At 32.4% G+C, this 16,340-nt stretch overlaps 1 protein-coding gene across 1 annotated transcript; it reads right to left on the bottom strand.

Annotated features, from left to right (window-relative positions):
* Nucleotides 1–7,661: 7,661 nt before the first annotated feature.
* On the bottom strand, nucleotides 7,662–11,729 carry LOC139873615 (probable cyclic nucleotide-gated ion channel 6). Its single transcript, XM_071861557.1, has 8 exons — nucleotides 11,695–11,729; nucleotides 11,468–11,532; nucleotides 10,959–11,392; nucleotides 10,650–10,862; nucleotides 9,770–10,071; nucleotides 9,323–9,434; nucleotides 8,821–9,057; nucleotides 7,662–8,384 (listed from the first exon to the last, which is right to left on the bottom strand). The coding sequence occupies exons 1-8, from the start codon at nucleotides 11,727–11,729 to the stop codon at nucleotides 7,662–7,664; spliced, it is 2,121 nt and encodes a 706-aa protein (XP_071717658.1).
* Nucleotides 11,730–16,340: the final 4,611 nt, after the last annotated feature.

Raw genomic sequence — 16,340 nt, 5'->3', positions numbered from 1 at the left:
CTTACACAAACCGCAAACATGCTAGCAACACAATTAGCTTATCGTCACATTAACAAGCTATAATCTCCAATGCCACAAGCTAGCAACAACCGCATAATAATATAACTCGAAATGATATAATATGCTTACAACACAAGTAACCATGGTTAACCAATAGTACAAGGGAACGGCGCTCGCGAAAACGCCATCGGTGTTCACAACATCCGTTAGGGCACTTAACACCTCGCACCACTAACCCCTAGGGTGGCACCTTAACACCTCGGCACATCACCCCGAGTGGCATCTTAACACCTCGATGCAACACTCATTATTTTATGGAGTGGTGTCTTAACACCTCGACACTACACTCCTAGGTGGCATCTTAACACCTCGATGCTACACCCGAGTGGCATCTTAACACCTCGATGCTACACTCTTCACGTGAAACGTGGTGTCTTAACACCTCGACACTACACCTTTCACGCTACAACAAATAGATACATTATATACATACGCATATAATTATTCCATTCACCTTAACAATTAGATGACGATTTCAACCTCCACAAGCTTCAAAGCAAAGTACCTAATATAATAAGTACTTGATCAACACACAAGCTAAGTGGACTCAATACTAACACTTGCACATGAGCATTTAATGACTTAATGTATTAAATCGCCCATTTATACCAAAACCGCCCAATTAAAGTCAAGACCACCACTAATCACTTTAAAGCTAGTGATTAAGGTCCAACAACACCAACTAATACATAATTAAGGTAATTCATACCCATCTTTCCAAACTAGGTCAATTTATTACCCAAATAACCATTTTAAGACAACACACCCATTTCGGGTCATCCACTAACTAACCAACACCCATTTACTAAATAACTAGGTGTGTTAGCAATTAACTCACCAATTAGGGTTCATAAACATCATTTAATACTTTGAAACCCTAGACTAGTCACCAATTAGTATTCAAGACTCAATTTTACCCAAGAACACCCAAAATCACCAATAATGGGTTTTGTGTTCATCATTTACTCAAACCCTAACCCTTACACTAAATCAAAGTAAGGAAAATAAAATTAGAACATACCACAACCACCACAACGAAGCTAGAGATAAGATGAACGACTTTAATGCTTGAACTTTAACCCAAAACAAGCTCCTTCCTCTTGGATTTAAGCTTTCTCTCTCAAAAATCACAATCTCTCTCTAGAATCAAAGTTAAAGTGATAAGGTTGTTGATTATGGAGTAATGGTGCTCCACAAACTGACCTATCTGTCTCTAACCCGTCCATAAGTGAATTTACCAAAATGCCCATCAAAATATCTGATTTAAAAAGCTGGAACCCGGCTACAGTAAGGGGTGCGCGGCGCGCTCCCTTTAGTGTGTGCGGCGCGCACTAGGCTCAGCTCACTCAGTGACTTCTGTTTAACAGCACAACATCACCCACACTCTATGTAACATATTTACACTGCTGTACAAACTGATTAGGGTCTTACATATGATAATAATGATGGTGATAATAGTAGTAATAATAGTAGTAACAATGTTTATTTTAGTATAAATGGTAGTTTTAGTAAAAAAAAATAATTTACTATAATAATATAATGATAGAAATAACAATGTTAATAATAATAATTAGATTTATCAAAAGCTTCGTGTTCATAATCGTATTCATAACTGCACTCGTATTCTATAATTATAACTATTTTCCATAATTTATCATATCACTTTTATTATTAGGTTCGTTATATGAATGTTGTTGACACGTTCATAATCATATTAATGATGATAACTACGATAATAATACTACTACTAATAATAATAATGTTAGTCATGATAATAATAAAATTTTAATTGATAATACTAGTAATAATAATAATATCATACTTTACATTAATAATAACAATGATCCTATAATTAATAATAATAACAACTAACATAATGATAGTAAATAATAATAATAATAATAATTAATAATAATAATAATAATAATAATAATAATAATAATAATAATAATAATAATAATAATAATAATAATAATAAAAAGATGAGACTACCTTAATAAAATCGGCCTAAAAAGAATACAGTCCTCCCAAGGACTCGAACCCCCGACCTCTCGAAACCCGCTAACACCCTTCACCACCCCACTGTTTCTGTATTTCTGATAATACACCCACTCGTTTTTAATTAACTCGTTCAGGTTATCCTTTTCTTCCTTCTTCCTCCAAATAACTGATCGACCAGGGAACTCCAAACGAAAATTATCAATAAATTTCATAATTATTTTTTAGAACTTGAAATCGTTGCAAAAATAATTAGTGGTTAATTAAATTAATTAAAATAAAGTCAAAATATATATATAAATACGCTGTGAAGAACTCGTAATATCCCAAAACCAAATTCAGATTTTTAGGATGTTTTAGCTCTCGATTATAACATGAAAAAGATGTGAAACTACTCCTAGAATCTTTCTGTAACTTCAATTAGACTTAAAACATAAAAACGATTTCCAATTTTGTGATGAACACATTATTTGACTTTTGAAAACATAACTTTGACCTCAAAATTCTTACTCGATAGATAAAATTGATACGTGAGATTTTCCAGATAGTTTAAATGAAAGCTTTTTAATATAATTGCATTAACAGAATTTGAATTAAAACTCAAATTTGAATTTTGGCTGAAAATTTAATATACAGAGTAGTCGACACTTTTTGTTTTAAATTCACACAATTAATCGAATGTAAAGGCTTTAACTCATATTGAATATGAAAAAGAAAAAAAAAACTGAGGGACGTAATCCATATAATTAAACACGTATTATGATTTATAGTCAAGTGTCGAGGAAAAAAAAATTTCGATCAGGGCAAATAAATATTAAAAAAAAATAGTACGTGATTGAAAACAAACTGGTACGATTTGATTATGATATGTAATAATTTAGAGACCAAAACAAAACTGAAATAGGATTGATAAACACGGGTAACAGATTCTGATTCCTTCTGTTTTCATAAAATTTATTATAAATAATAATAATAATAATAATAATAATAATTCTAATAATAATAAATAATAATAATAATGCATTTATTAATAATAGACTTAAATAAAGATATAGATATTAACAATATCAGAAATAATAATAATAATACTAATTTTAATGCTAATATTAATATACATATTAATAATAATGAATGTAATAATAATAACATGAAAATTATATTATAACTTGTAATTATATATATATTTGTATATATATTTATATATATATATACATTGTATTTAAATATACCTGTTTATATATATACCTGTATACATATGTGTATTATATTTAGTCTCATTAGTTATTAAATATAATTATAATAGTAATACTTCTTAATATTATAATAATAATAACACTTTATAATAATGTAATGGTAATAATAATTATATTATTGATAATAATAATATCTATAAGTTTTATAACAATAATATTATTAATAATAATATAATATTATAATAATTTTAATTTATCATACTATATATATATATATATATATATATATATATATATATATATATATATATTACCACTAATACTTCTTATAGTAATGAGAGTAATATTATTGTTGTATAAATTTTTAATATATTAATATTACATGTTATCGCTTATAATTTATATTATGTAATAACTTATATTGGATAGTAATTTATATATATATATATATATATAATAAATATTAATATAATATCATGTATCTTATCTTATATATTTATTTCTAATGGTTAAATTATATTTTATAATATCAAGTTAATATACATGTACTTACATTTATATATACATATTTATTTACAAATAATTGTTCGTGAATCGTCGAGAGCAGTCGAAGGACAATTGGATATATGAACATCGTTTCAAAATTTTCTAGACTCAACATTACATACTTTGCTTATCGTATCGAAATCATATAAAGATTAAGTTTAAATTTGGTCGAAAATTCCCGGGTCATCACATACACATAATAATAATTATACGTAGAAATCATATATATATATATATATATAGATTCATTTTAAATTACACTTAATTATTTTGTACCTTATTTTTCACCTTTAATTCTAATGTTTAAATTATATTTTTATAATTTCAAATTATATATATATATATATATATATATATATATATATATATATATATATATATATATATATATATATATATATATATATACACATATATTATTATCAACAATCGTTCGTGAATCGTCGAGATTTGTCAAGGTCAAATGTATACATGAACATAGTTCAAAGTTTTTGAGACTTCAATATTACAGACTTTGCTTATCGTGTCGAAACCATTTAAGATTAAAGTTTAAATTTGGTCGAAAATTTTCGGGTCGTCACATGTTGAGGCCAAAATTCATATGTATTCATTGATGATGAATATTGGAATGACCCAATCATGAGACGTCACTACATGGATCGTCGTCAACAGTGAATCTCATACTGGTTACGTCTTTATGTCCTTAGACCTGACATGTACATGTTGGTTTTCGATTGTATGACATATTATACTTTGATATGGTTAAATGCTATCCTGAACAATGTAGTTATAAAGGCCATTATTGGGTATGATGTGAAGTACATGACAAACGCATATAGTCAAAATGGAATTTATTCCTCTATGTGAGAATATTATACCACTGGCCCCTCGATGAAAGTGAATGGATATTTACATGGCCTTGTCCAAGTTATATTGATTGTTGTTCAATTTTATCTCGGTGATCGCATTCAAATTTTTCTAGATCGGGAAACAGTTTGGTTGGCAAATGAGAATGACTAGATCCATGTCTCATGTCAACTCGTTATCGGAAATAAAAGGACAATAGACACTTAATCATTAAATCATTTTAATAATAATGATAGTTTCCTTTTTCAGGGTATGGAGCCACGTCGGTTGATTGCCAGAGGGCCTTGGGGTCACTACTCCCAAGGGCCTCGACCTTCTAGAAAGCTAGCAAGACAGTGGATTGTGAATCCACCACGCGCGGGTTCAATCCCTGTCATTCGCCCATCAATAAATAGAGCATTTGTTACGTAGACAGAAGACACACCTAGAATTTTTTTCTGCACGAGAGGCTCAATTCAAGGACCTCAATTTCAAGCTCAATATGAAGCTTTCGAAGCTCTGGCGCTTTATGTCGCATTTGTTCTATCTTTTATTTACCTATCATTTTCACTTTCTTTAACCATACTTAGGATTTTGGGTTTGAAATATCAAAAGAATTTTGGGACTCATAATGAACTTTGTTAGCAATACAACAACAACAACAACAACAACAACAACAAAATCTAATATCACATGAGTGGTGTATGAGAGAGGTGAGATGTGGACAATCCTCCTATCCGAGAATAAAAACAAGTCATTTTTTCACCCAAAGTGAAACACTATCGGAAGTAGAGAAAATTATCCCTCTCTCTATTCGACGGATAAAGAGATCACTTTTGAGTGGACCTCCGGCTAATAAGTAGGTAATTTTTGTTTTAAAAAATAGTAAAATAAAATTGAGACGTCTTAAAATGTTAGAATCAAATTCTCATGCGTTTTAAATCCTGTCTGGAATTCAATTTAGGCTCTAAACGGCAGTTAAGACGCCAATAAATCGACGCTTGCTGCTGTTGACTCAAAAATAGAGCCGATTATAGTTTTTCTTGTTAGCAATATCAAATAAATTATAGTTTAATTTTTTTTTAAACATATACATTAACCGACTAAAATTATAGGTAAAGACTAAATCTTAGAGACCATACACATATATCATTAGACTTTTACTTGAGTTTGATCCATAAGTTCTAAAAAAACTTTAATCCCCTTATAAATAGAGGAGGGGTAAACACTAAACAAGGGGATGCGATACGAACTCTCTCAAACGACCCCTATGACTTCTCTCCATCCTCACAATCATGTATACGATTATCACATCTTGTCGTCGATTGATCGCGTCTCTTTCACCGACGATCAGTCTTTAAGCATCATCTCAACATCTCTATTTCAAATAAGGTTAACCACGTATTCCGGAGAGTTAAAGCCGTTGATTTGTTCCCGATCCTCATAGAATTTTTACCAAGGATCACTTTTTTGTTAAATAGCATCAAATAATTGAATGGTGGAAGTATCATTTCTCATTCTTAAACCATCCCACACGAATTCTATCCAACCCCAGTTTGAGCATCTCCCTAACCTACCTACTTGCGAAGCTCACTTTATAGGAAGGGGACTTAGATTAATCGATTCAATGGACGATCTGCTTTCCTTTAAATGTAGAAAGTGATTGAAATGACAAGCTTGCAACTGATATGAAATCGGAAGACTATAAGTTAGAGGAGGAGCTCATGTACCCCAAAGTGGACAAATGCTCCCCCTCTTTCAAGAGACTGTTTTTGTTCATGCTTTTTAGTCTCTTTACATGCGAACATGAATTTTTGAACCCAATACTAGTTGATAAAGAGAAGGAAATCGGCTCATAAACCAGTCAAAGACAACTCTGAAATATGGGTCGGTAAAACCACTCCGGGATCACTCCATAAATCGGGTAAATACCCTGAAATTTTTTAAGGGTGAGGACTCGAACTTGAAACTTCCGACCTCATCTAAGACACAAGGTGTTGAGTGTACCACTAGACTACAAGGACGGGTACTATCATCAATTTAATAAAAGCATTTGCATTATGTTTCCCTTGTGAACGTGTATAACATATTTTATCGTTTAATTGCGGAGAGCGATTGTCTCCCATTATCCTCGTCCCCATTACAAAGATAAGTAACAATTTTGAGAAGTTTTGACTCCAAATCGATTAAATCAACAATACAACATCAACGACAACTAGTAATCTTTGTTAGTTACACATTCTTACATATGTAAATTAGTTGACCCCTATTATCAGAAAGAGTATAGGTGAAGTCAAGGACGGTGCTTTCTTAGGGCAGGAGTCCTCGCCCATCCAAAAGTTTGAGTAGCTAGTAGGGACTTGTAGCCCTCTGAGTTAGGAACATTTGAGCTTTTGAATCACCTAAAAAGGAGTTCCTAACAAGGAGACATGACCAAAATAGTGAAGACTCGCAAACTTGCGAGTTACCACCGTTTCCTTCAAATGGATTCGGATTCAGTTGATTTAAAAGCTCAAACGTTCGTAACTCAAACAGCTACAAATTTCACTTTGATTGTTACCTGAAATTAAGAGTTACTGGTTCTAAAAAGGCCCTTTTCTATCTAGGATATCACTAACATACTTAATTAATATTAATATTAATATTATTTACTAAAGTCATTTAGTATCTCAATATACCTCCAAAACCATTGTTCAAGCTCGCTAGTGGGTGAAGTAGACTTCAACGTTGCTATTGAAAGCCCAACCCAAATAAGAGTATTAACTAAACGGGTTTTTTCGGTTGAACCGGATTATAAATATCTGAATTCCTTTGACAAAACTTTAGGCAATATATTATTTTATTATCCCTACATATATCACAAATGTAATAAGCTGCAACATTAAGTACACTAGGTACAACACCATCAATGCTGTATTTACCACCCTTGGTTACACCAAGCCTACAACTTCCCATGCACATGTAATATTCATATTCATATTCATATACATATTCATATTCATAATATAATCATTAAAACTAATCAGCATCAGCAGTAAAATCAGGCTCGGGCGGTTTTGGTAAATTCACTAATTCCCTACCACCCTTCTGGTCCATGTCTCGAACCCGATCCCGGGTCCGCTGGACCCCACGAAGCGCATTAGTTGCGAATTTCGAAACCAAAAGTGTAGTACCAAGACCGCGAAAACCTCCATAACTACTCGACGCACCACCACGAGCCACCAGCTCAGCCTCTTCTTCTTCCTCCTCCTTCCGCTTTCGTTCAAGAACTTTCCGTTTATGATGTCTCCGCCACGCCGCCTGAATAAAACACGCCGCCCAAGTCCGCCATTGTTGTGAATAAAATCTAAAAGTATGTTGCACCTGTCTACTATGCAGCCGCCTAAACTGACCCGCAACAAATTTTAACTCGTCTGCTGGTAATGCAAAAGCTTCCACTTCTCGTAAGGCCCGTACGGTTCTAGTTGAAGATGGAAGGTTCGAACCGGATTTGGGATCGAGGGCCCACGTTAAAAGCTCTTCTCCACAAAAGTCCCCTTCTTTTAGGAGCCCGCGGTTATAGAAACCGGTTCGGCCACCATCGGTGGTTACACTTTCGAGACGTCCACGGATTATGAAGAGCATTTCGTCAACGGGGTCTCCTTCTCGAACAATGTAGGTGTGATCCGTGTATAAACATGGTTTCAACCGTTCGCATATTGCATCAAGCAACCTCTCGTCCATATTCTCAAACAGTGGAACCTGCCACAAATAATCATTGTTATTGTTATGAGACATAATTACACGAAAGCCCCTGTGATTTGATCAGATTTCACGCTCAGTCCCTTAACTTGTTTTTGCTTGGGGAGTCCTCGTGGTTTGCACGTCTTGTTTGTGCAGTCCCTGAGACTGACGGACATTATAAAACTCAGTTAAAATGCGTCATGTGCAATTTAGGGATTTTAAAATATATTTCTGTAAAAAAAATACACAAATAACGGAGTTCTTCAACGTTCGTCAGTCTCAAGGACTACACACACAAATAATGCAAACCACAAGGACTCCCCTAGCAAAAAAAGGTTTAGGGACGGAGCGTGAAATATGAGCAAACCACAGAAACTGTCCGCGTAATTATGTCTTGTTATTACAAAAGGTAAAAAAAAAAAAAAAAAAAGATATATAAGCGTAAATGAATTACCCTTTTGACTAAAGAGAGACAAAGATGACGTTTGATGTCCCGTCTGAGATCCTTGGGTAAACTTTGAACCAAATTCTCTTCGTCTACACCACGAGTTTCTAACCACTTGTATTGATCGTAGCGTCTAACACGTTCACGCAGATCCTGTGGAAGTAACCGGTGATGCATCCACTGCTCCGAATCATGTCTCTTAACTCTCATTTCTTCAAGACGGATACTAAGCGATTGGAGGTATGTCTGTTGCATCATCAGAAATAAAAGTGTTGAACCTTAGTATACGTGGCAAAATGGGTGGATTAAAATGAGCAATATTTTAATATGGGTTACACTTCATTTTTAACAGACCATATAAACGGGGCCAGATCAGAAAAAATTAGATAACATAAACACATAAAGAATGAACTATCCACCAAAAATGATTACAGCTGCATCGTTGCATATTGCTGATCAACAGAGCAATAATTTATTTTATCACAACCATATTCTACCAGTATATACAAACCTGCATGTTGCCAATCAACAGAGCGAATAAAATGAGCCCAGATATCGCGAGTGTAATAGAGAATAAAGACTCTCCAGGATAAGTGCTAGTTTGCAGCCCCTGTCCAAGAGTACTGTAACGAAATAAAAATACTGTTAGAACTACATTGCTATAAACGACGTAGGCTTGCCTGAGTGGCCACCGAGTTGCCCAATGAAGCACACCACCCGGGTTCAATTCATGGCTATGCCAAATTGTTCAAAAAGGGAGTATGACTAGAGGGTGCGCATAATGCGCAATTCACCTGGTACCAGGTCTCGCGCTCAGGGGGCTTGATTACCCGAGGTTTTACCTTCTATGAGGGAGCCAATGTGCTCGTTCATAGGAGGGTTTCCTCGCTTACCCAAAAAAACTACATTGCTATATTAAAAATTAAAAAAAAACACAGTTCTCAGATTCTGAACGAACCTCAAATTCTGTAGGCCCCACCAAAGGCAGTAGCAGTATTTCGATACAAATGTCTTTGATGAAACGATGCCTGATGACAAAGCCTGATGGAAAATTCCAAAATCAAACGGTGGATTGTCACCATTCGGGGTGCAGTCGGCGGTTAAAATCAACCAACTGATTTTGCTCCAGCTATTATAACCCTTCATTTTTTCATTTCCACAATATAATAAATTTGTATCGTGACCACTTTTTTTACAAGCTCTTTGCCAGCACGTATCATTGCGCTCTACAGATAATGTGTACCAAAAAGCCCCAACTATCTGCAAAAAGCAATCATGTTAACTTGAATAAAGATTCAAACTTTAGTATCGGGTTATGTCCAATTTTGCGAAATTATCGTTTTGCAAAGTTGATTTATTGTATTCCAGTGAAAAATAGAGTAACCTATATGGTGGTTAAATTCTAAATAGAGCATAAGAGATATGATAATTTGAAGATACAAATATAGAAAATATAGAGATGCATAGATTTTTCTACACCCATAAAAGGTGACAATTCCGACCCATTTGCGTCAGTTCGGATTAGGATTTATGAGTCGCACGGGTAAAACTGGCCAAAGGTCACCTATAGTGTATATTTATGCTTACATCTCTTAAATAAGTTTACTCAAAATGTTAGATAATTATTTACATAATATGCTTCCTTAATCGTATTTGACACAGTATAGGTATAAACAAGTTACATATCTTGCAGTTCAACCTGATCTGAACCCCTGCAAACCACTAAAAAATTTGCCCATTTTGACCCCTTATCTGACCTGCCCATTTTGCCCGCTTTTACACAGATTTAAATTGTCAACCTAACAGAAACATATATTACAGGCTAAAAAGCATCTTACATGACTGGCAAGCATGTACAACAACAAATAATAAGCAGCACCAGCCCATGCAGTTTCGGCAATTGCACCAGCAGTCCTTTTTAGTTCGGAAGTCAAAGGTACAATTCGCGCAAATCTTGGTACATACTGAACTAACACCATAAAAAATAACGAATTTTTCGTTGATAACACATCCCAACCTGTAGACCTTCGCAAATATCTCCAAATAACAATCTGCAAAGTTTTAAAATAACGTACATGTCGAATCAGATCATGTCCAATCTCGAACAGCTCAAAAAAGTAACAGATTAATAATAAAATACCACTAACCTGAGGCAGGGGTAGCACAGAAAATAAATCAATAATAAAATACCACTGCAAATATCTTTTAGCAATTTGTGCAGGATTTATCACGAGTTCGCCCCGTCCAAAAACGCGCGATGATGGTGCGATGTACGCAGTTCGAAATTGCAAAGCCATGTGAATAAGATAGAACGAATCAATAACTGTCCTCAACGTTGTAGTTACAACAGCTAAGTTTCGGTCAATACCAATACAAGTTTTAGACTGATCGATAACCGGAAGATAGAAAAACAGTGGGTCCACAGAAACAGCCAAAATACACGAGACAACGAATAATTTATTCCATGTGAGTAGGAATTTATCTTGCGGGTCGAAGATTTTTTTCTCGGATACTTTAAGATCTTCGGCGAATACAGCACGAGATACTCCAAACCCTAAAGATTGACCGATTGATAAAAGTCGTTCCGATCCTTTTTGAATTCCTTTTTTGAAAGATTTAGATATGAGTGAAGTTGCATGATTGGGATACATAAATCCGTCGAATCCACGTTTGTTTGTGGCGACCGAGGGTGACGATGATCTAGAATCTAACTCATCCAACCTGTAAATGAATTAAACTTTAACAAGAACATTGATTTACAAATGTTGCAGTTGTATAAAATGACTAGTATACACACTGAGTTTAATCACATAAAAACTACTACTGCAGAATGAGACATTGTCGAATTATGAATGCGTATATTTATTGCATCAAATAGATTACCTCATAAAACGAGACTTCGATCCCGATTTGAACATTTTTGCCCAAATCTTAACACATATATCCAACTGTAAACCAAAAAAAAAAAAAAATGTTAAAGAGAAATACTAAGCATCTGAGAAAAAAAAAATCAGAGTGTTAAACACCCATAAAAAGATCTGATTTTATTTATTATTATTATTTTTTTGTTTACGAAAATGATATACAATTACAATTGCATAACTTGAATCAGGGTCTAATCAAGTTCATAACTTTAATCCAAATTTCATAAAATCAACTCGAAAAAATGAAAATACTGTTTGATTAATTCCAATGAAATTACAACTCCAATCCAAATTGCAATCGTGCATAAAATGCATGTTGATAAACTTCACTAAAAGGAGAAAAATTCAATAAAATTTATACTGTAACCAGAAACCTAAAAACAAATCTGATGAATAGAAGAACATGAAATCGATCATAATCAAACACATTAACTATAAGCAATAATTAAACACATTAACTGTAAGCAATAATCAAACACATTTACATAAGTATATAAATTGAACTTACAGTTGAAACTGTATTAATTAGTATGAACACAATAGTTAAAATCGGAGATGATTTAGAGGTTTTGGGTGGCGAGACATGGAATCAGAGACGCAACGAAATGGTGAAGAAGGTTACTAATTATAGAAAGAGTGTGCGATGTGAAGACGAATTGAAGAAATTGAGATTCAAGTTGTTCTGATTAACGATGTTTTAAGAGTATTACTGTATTATTTTAAACCGCTGTATGCCCTCACTACCGCCCAAAAAATTGATCTCACTTTTTCTATTTTCATTTGTTTAAATTTATTTATTTTTATTTATTTTATTATAACATAAACAGTTGGTCTTTAAACTTTTATACGTATCAAATAACAAGGTGATTTATGTTGTAAATTTAGTAGTAAAATATGGATGGTAATTAGTCAAATATGGATAGTAAAATTTGTACTATATATATGTGGATAATGAACACACATATACACACCATTTTCTTACATATAAGAAATATACTCTCTCTCTCTTCCATTACTACTCTCTCATATTTAAGGATTGTATAGGCTTAGGTCAAAATTAGTTATAAGCCTACTGAATTATAACACGTTATCAGCACGAAGAGCTTAGTGTAATCAAAGGATATCTCAAACGATCACGAGTCACTAATCAAGGTATGAAATTATTAAGGTTTTTCAGACTCAGACATATCAAATTTTGGACTACTAACATTTTGAACTACTAATTTTTATTAAGTTCTTAGTGCATTTGTATTGTTCTTATTATATGGTTGGCTCTGCCACCTAAATTATATATGGTCGACACTGTCGCCTAACTATCATTTATGTTTACTAACTTTTATTAACTTCACTAACATTTATATTTATGTTATTTAAGTTATATATGGCCGGTTATACCGCCTGAATTATATTTTTTGTAATCTAACTCTTATTAACTTCACTAACATTTATATTTATGTATTTAAGTTATATATGGCCGGTTATACCGCCTGAATTATATTTTCTGTAATCTAACTCTTATTAACTTCACTAACATTTATATTTATGTTAATAAGACCTCATGATTGTACGCAACATGTCATTTGACAACACGGTACTTTATGTACGCAACACATCATTTGACAACACGGTACCATGGGTCGAGATTAATTCCGATCAATACGAATACGACGGGGTCTTTATATGTTATCTAACATTTATGATTACTTATGCAATTAATCATTATTTATTTCATGCATACTAATGTTTATTCTTAAATTTATAATTTTAAAAGTTAAAATAAAAAAGTAGTTTGTACTTTGAACTTTTCTAATGACAACCCTAAGGGTTGTCATTAAGAAATAATTATATGCATAAATAAGTAGTACATGGAGGTAGTTTTCTGTAGGAAGTGGGTAGTTATATTGAGTGTATAATTATTTAATGCATGTCTGAATGGCTTAAAGACAGCCCTTAGGGCTGTCATTAGAAATTTTCTTGTACTTTTATTAAAAGTAAATCTTAAAAGTTAAAATACAAAAAGTAGTTTGTATTTTTATTAAAAGTAAATCTTAAAAGTTAAAATAAGAAAAAGTAGTTTGTATTTTTATTAAAAGTATATCTTAAAAGTTAAAGTAAGAAAAAAAAAGGGAATGGTAAAATGGAATAGTTTTTTTGTCAAAAATGAAGTATTGAAAATGAAGTGGTCTCCTTCTATAACTAAAAAAAAAATATATACTTTTATCAAATGAATTTTTTTGTGGCCGACAATTTCAAACACGAGTCCGTGTTTAGTTTATCAAGAATATCTCTTGCTTTGGTGAAAGGTCACGATCACGATATCAGGTGTTGTGAAAGAATTAAAAAATTGGTCAAGTGGCCTTTTAAAAACTAGAAAAAAATTTAAACAAAAAGTTTTTTTTATATATTTATAATTTACGGGTAACGTAAAAAAAAGGAAGTTTTTTTTAAAAAAAAAAACAAAGAAAGTGTTTAAATGAGTTTTACAGAAAGGGGAAAAGCAAAGTAAAAAAAAAACTTTTTTCCAAACAAAGGTAAATGAAAGTAGGACTTAATACAAGAAAAAAGTAAACATCTCCTAGACGTGATAAAATCTATCAATGATAAGTATTAGACTTGATGAGCTAAATGTGACAAAAATGTTTCAACATGTCTTATGTTAATTTTCTAAAATAAGTTATTATTATTCCGAGTTTAACACATATACATATGTTAATTAAAAACAACCTTTTTGTTCTTATGTAGTGTTGGGTTGCAATTTTGGTTGTATGCCATAATTCCATCCAGTAGAGTGACAATAGAAAACTTTTGATGATAATCAATAAAAAACTTTTTTCCAAACTTGTCAAATGTTTTGTTAAAAACGTGACCGTTGAAAAAAGGAGGTTGAATAATAAAACTTAAAAAACAAATTATTTTTTTTAAGAGTGTGCATCAAAATGGCCCGTTTAATAATGGGGAGTAAAAATATAGTCAAATTGTTTCAACGAACAAGGGTTCAATTGGATGTCTCTTAAAAAAAAAATCCGCGGGTACGGGTGATGGATCCAATGGATCCGCATCCACGACCCGCGGGTGCTATCCCTAATTGTGACAAGTACAAATCAACTAAAAGTCTAAAAAATAAATGCTCTTATAGGGACCAAATGTTCACAATAATTGCCTAAGCTAGATATGAAACAAATAGTTCATAAAAAAAAAAAGGGTCGTTGTGCGTTTTCGGGATGATAGCCGAAATACACTTACAAAAGTAGGTCAGCCGTCAATTCTTTATGGCCATATCAACGTAGATCAATAAAATCATTTATGGTTTTGATAAAAGATTAATTAAAAATTAATTTTTTTTTGGTCTTGGATTCTCGGTAACAAAAGCAAAGGTTGTTTTTGGTTGCCACAACAAACAAGACAGAGGTTGTTGACTTTTGTTGTTAAACATGGCACAAGTGAACAATAACAATAGATTATTGTTTTTGAAAAGAATAATGATGCGTTAATTTTATTGTATAAAATAAAATTAAAGAAAATGATTTTCATTGATGACTATGAACAAACGCAAACAAAGTGTTTGTGGTATTTGGTGATTAAAAAAAAAGTGCATCTAAAGCTTCTACTGAAAATAATATGCATCTAAAGCTTCTACTGAAAATTAATGTGCAAGGTACAACGTATAACTATATGGTCAAATTCATTTGAGCCTTCGGAGTCACAAGTATATGATGTATATATATATTACTCAATTAACAAAATAGTAAATCTAAATTAATTCATATGAATAGTAAAACGAAATTAATTAATTTACTATTCACATAAAAAAGCGCATATGATAAAAAGCGCATCGCATATGATAAGCGCATATGATAAAAAGCGAATATGATGAAAAGCACAACGCATATGATGAAAATCGCATATGATTAAAAGCGCATATGGTGAAAAACACAGCGCATATGATTAAAAGCGTATATGGTGAAAAGGATATATGATAAAAAAAAAACACATATGGTGATTTATAAAAAAAAAAAAACACATATGGTGATTAATGGAAAGCACATATGGTGATTAATGAAAAGTATATTGTGAAAAAGAATCACAAATGTTTCCTGAAAGAATTCAAGGTAAGATATATGAACCAATTCATCCATCATGTGAACCATTTTGATATTTCATGGTTCTAATAGACGCATCTAGCGGATGGTCTCATATTTGTATGTTATCAAGCCGTAATATGGCATTTGCAAAGTTTCTTGCACAAATTATTAAATTGAGAACACATTATTCTGATTACACCATTAAAAGGATGACACTTGATAATGCTGGTGAGTTAACATCTCAAGCATTTAATGATCATTATATATCTACAGGGATTGTTGTTGAACATCCAGTTGCTCATGTGCATACACAAAATTGGTTTAGCTGAATCAATAGATAAACGCTTACAGCTAATAACTAGACAATTGATAATGAGTACAAATCTCTCAATATTTATATGTGGACATGTAAATTTACATGCTGCGACATTAATTCGCATTATACCATGTGGAAGTCGTAAATATTTTCACTTAATACTTGATTTTGGCCAAGAGCCAAATATTTTCTACCTTAAAACATTGG

Source organism: Rutidosis leptorrhynchoides, chromosome 10 (genome assembly GCF_046630445.1).
Source record: "Rutidosis leptorrhynchoides isolate AG116_Rl617_1_P2 chromosome 10, CSIRO_AGI_Rlap_v1, whole genome shotgun sequence".
In the NCBI taxonomy this organism is placed as follows: domain Eukaryota; kingdom Viridiplantae; phylum Streptophyta; class Magnoliopsida; order Asterales; family Asteraceae; genus Rutidosis; species Rutidosis leptorrhynchoides.
The sequence above is the reverse complement of the archived record's forward strand: the minus strand, read 5'-3'. Positions and strand labels throughout refer to the sequence as shown.

Coding starts and splice junctions, on each gene's coding strand:
- LOC139873615 (XM_071861557.1), bottom strand. CDS start 11,729: ATGTTCAAATCGGGATCGAAGTCTCGTTTTATGAG. Junction 11,533..11,694: donor TCGAAGTCTCGTTTTATGAG/GTAATCTATTTG, acceptor ATTCATTTACAG/GTTGGATGAGTTAGATTCTA. Junction 10,863..10,958: donor CTGTGCTACCCCTGCCTCAG/GTTAGTGGTATT, acceptor AAAACTTTGCAG/ATTGTTATTTGGAGATATTT.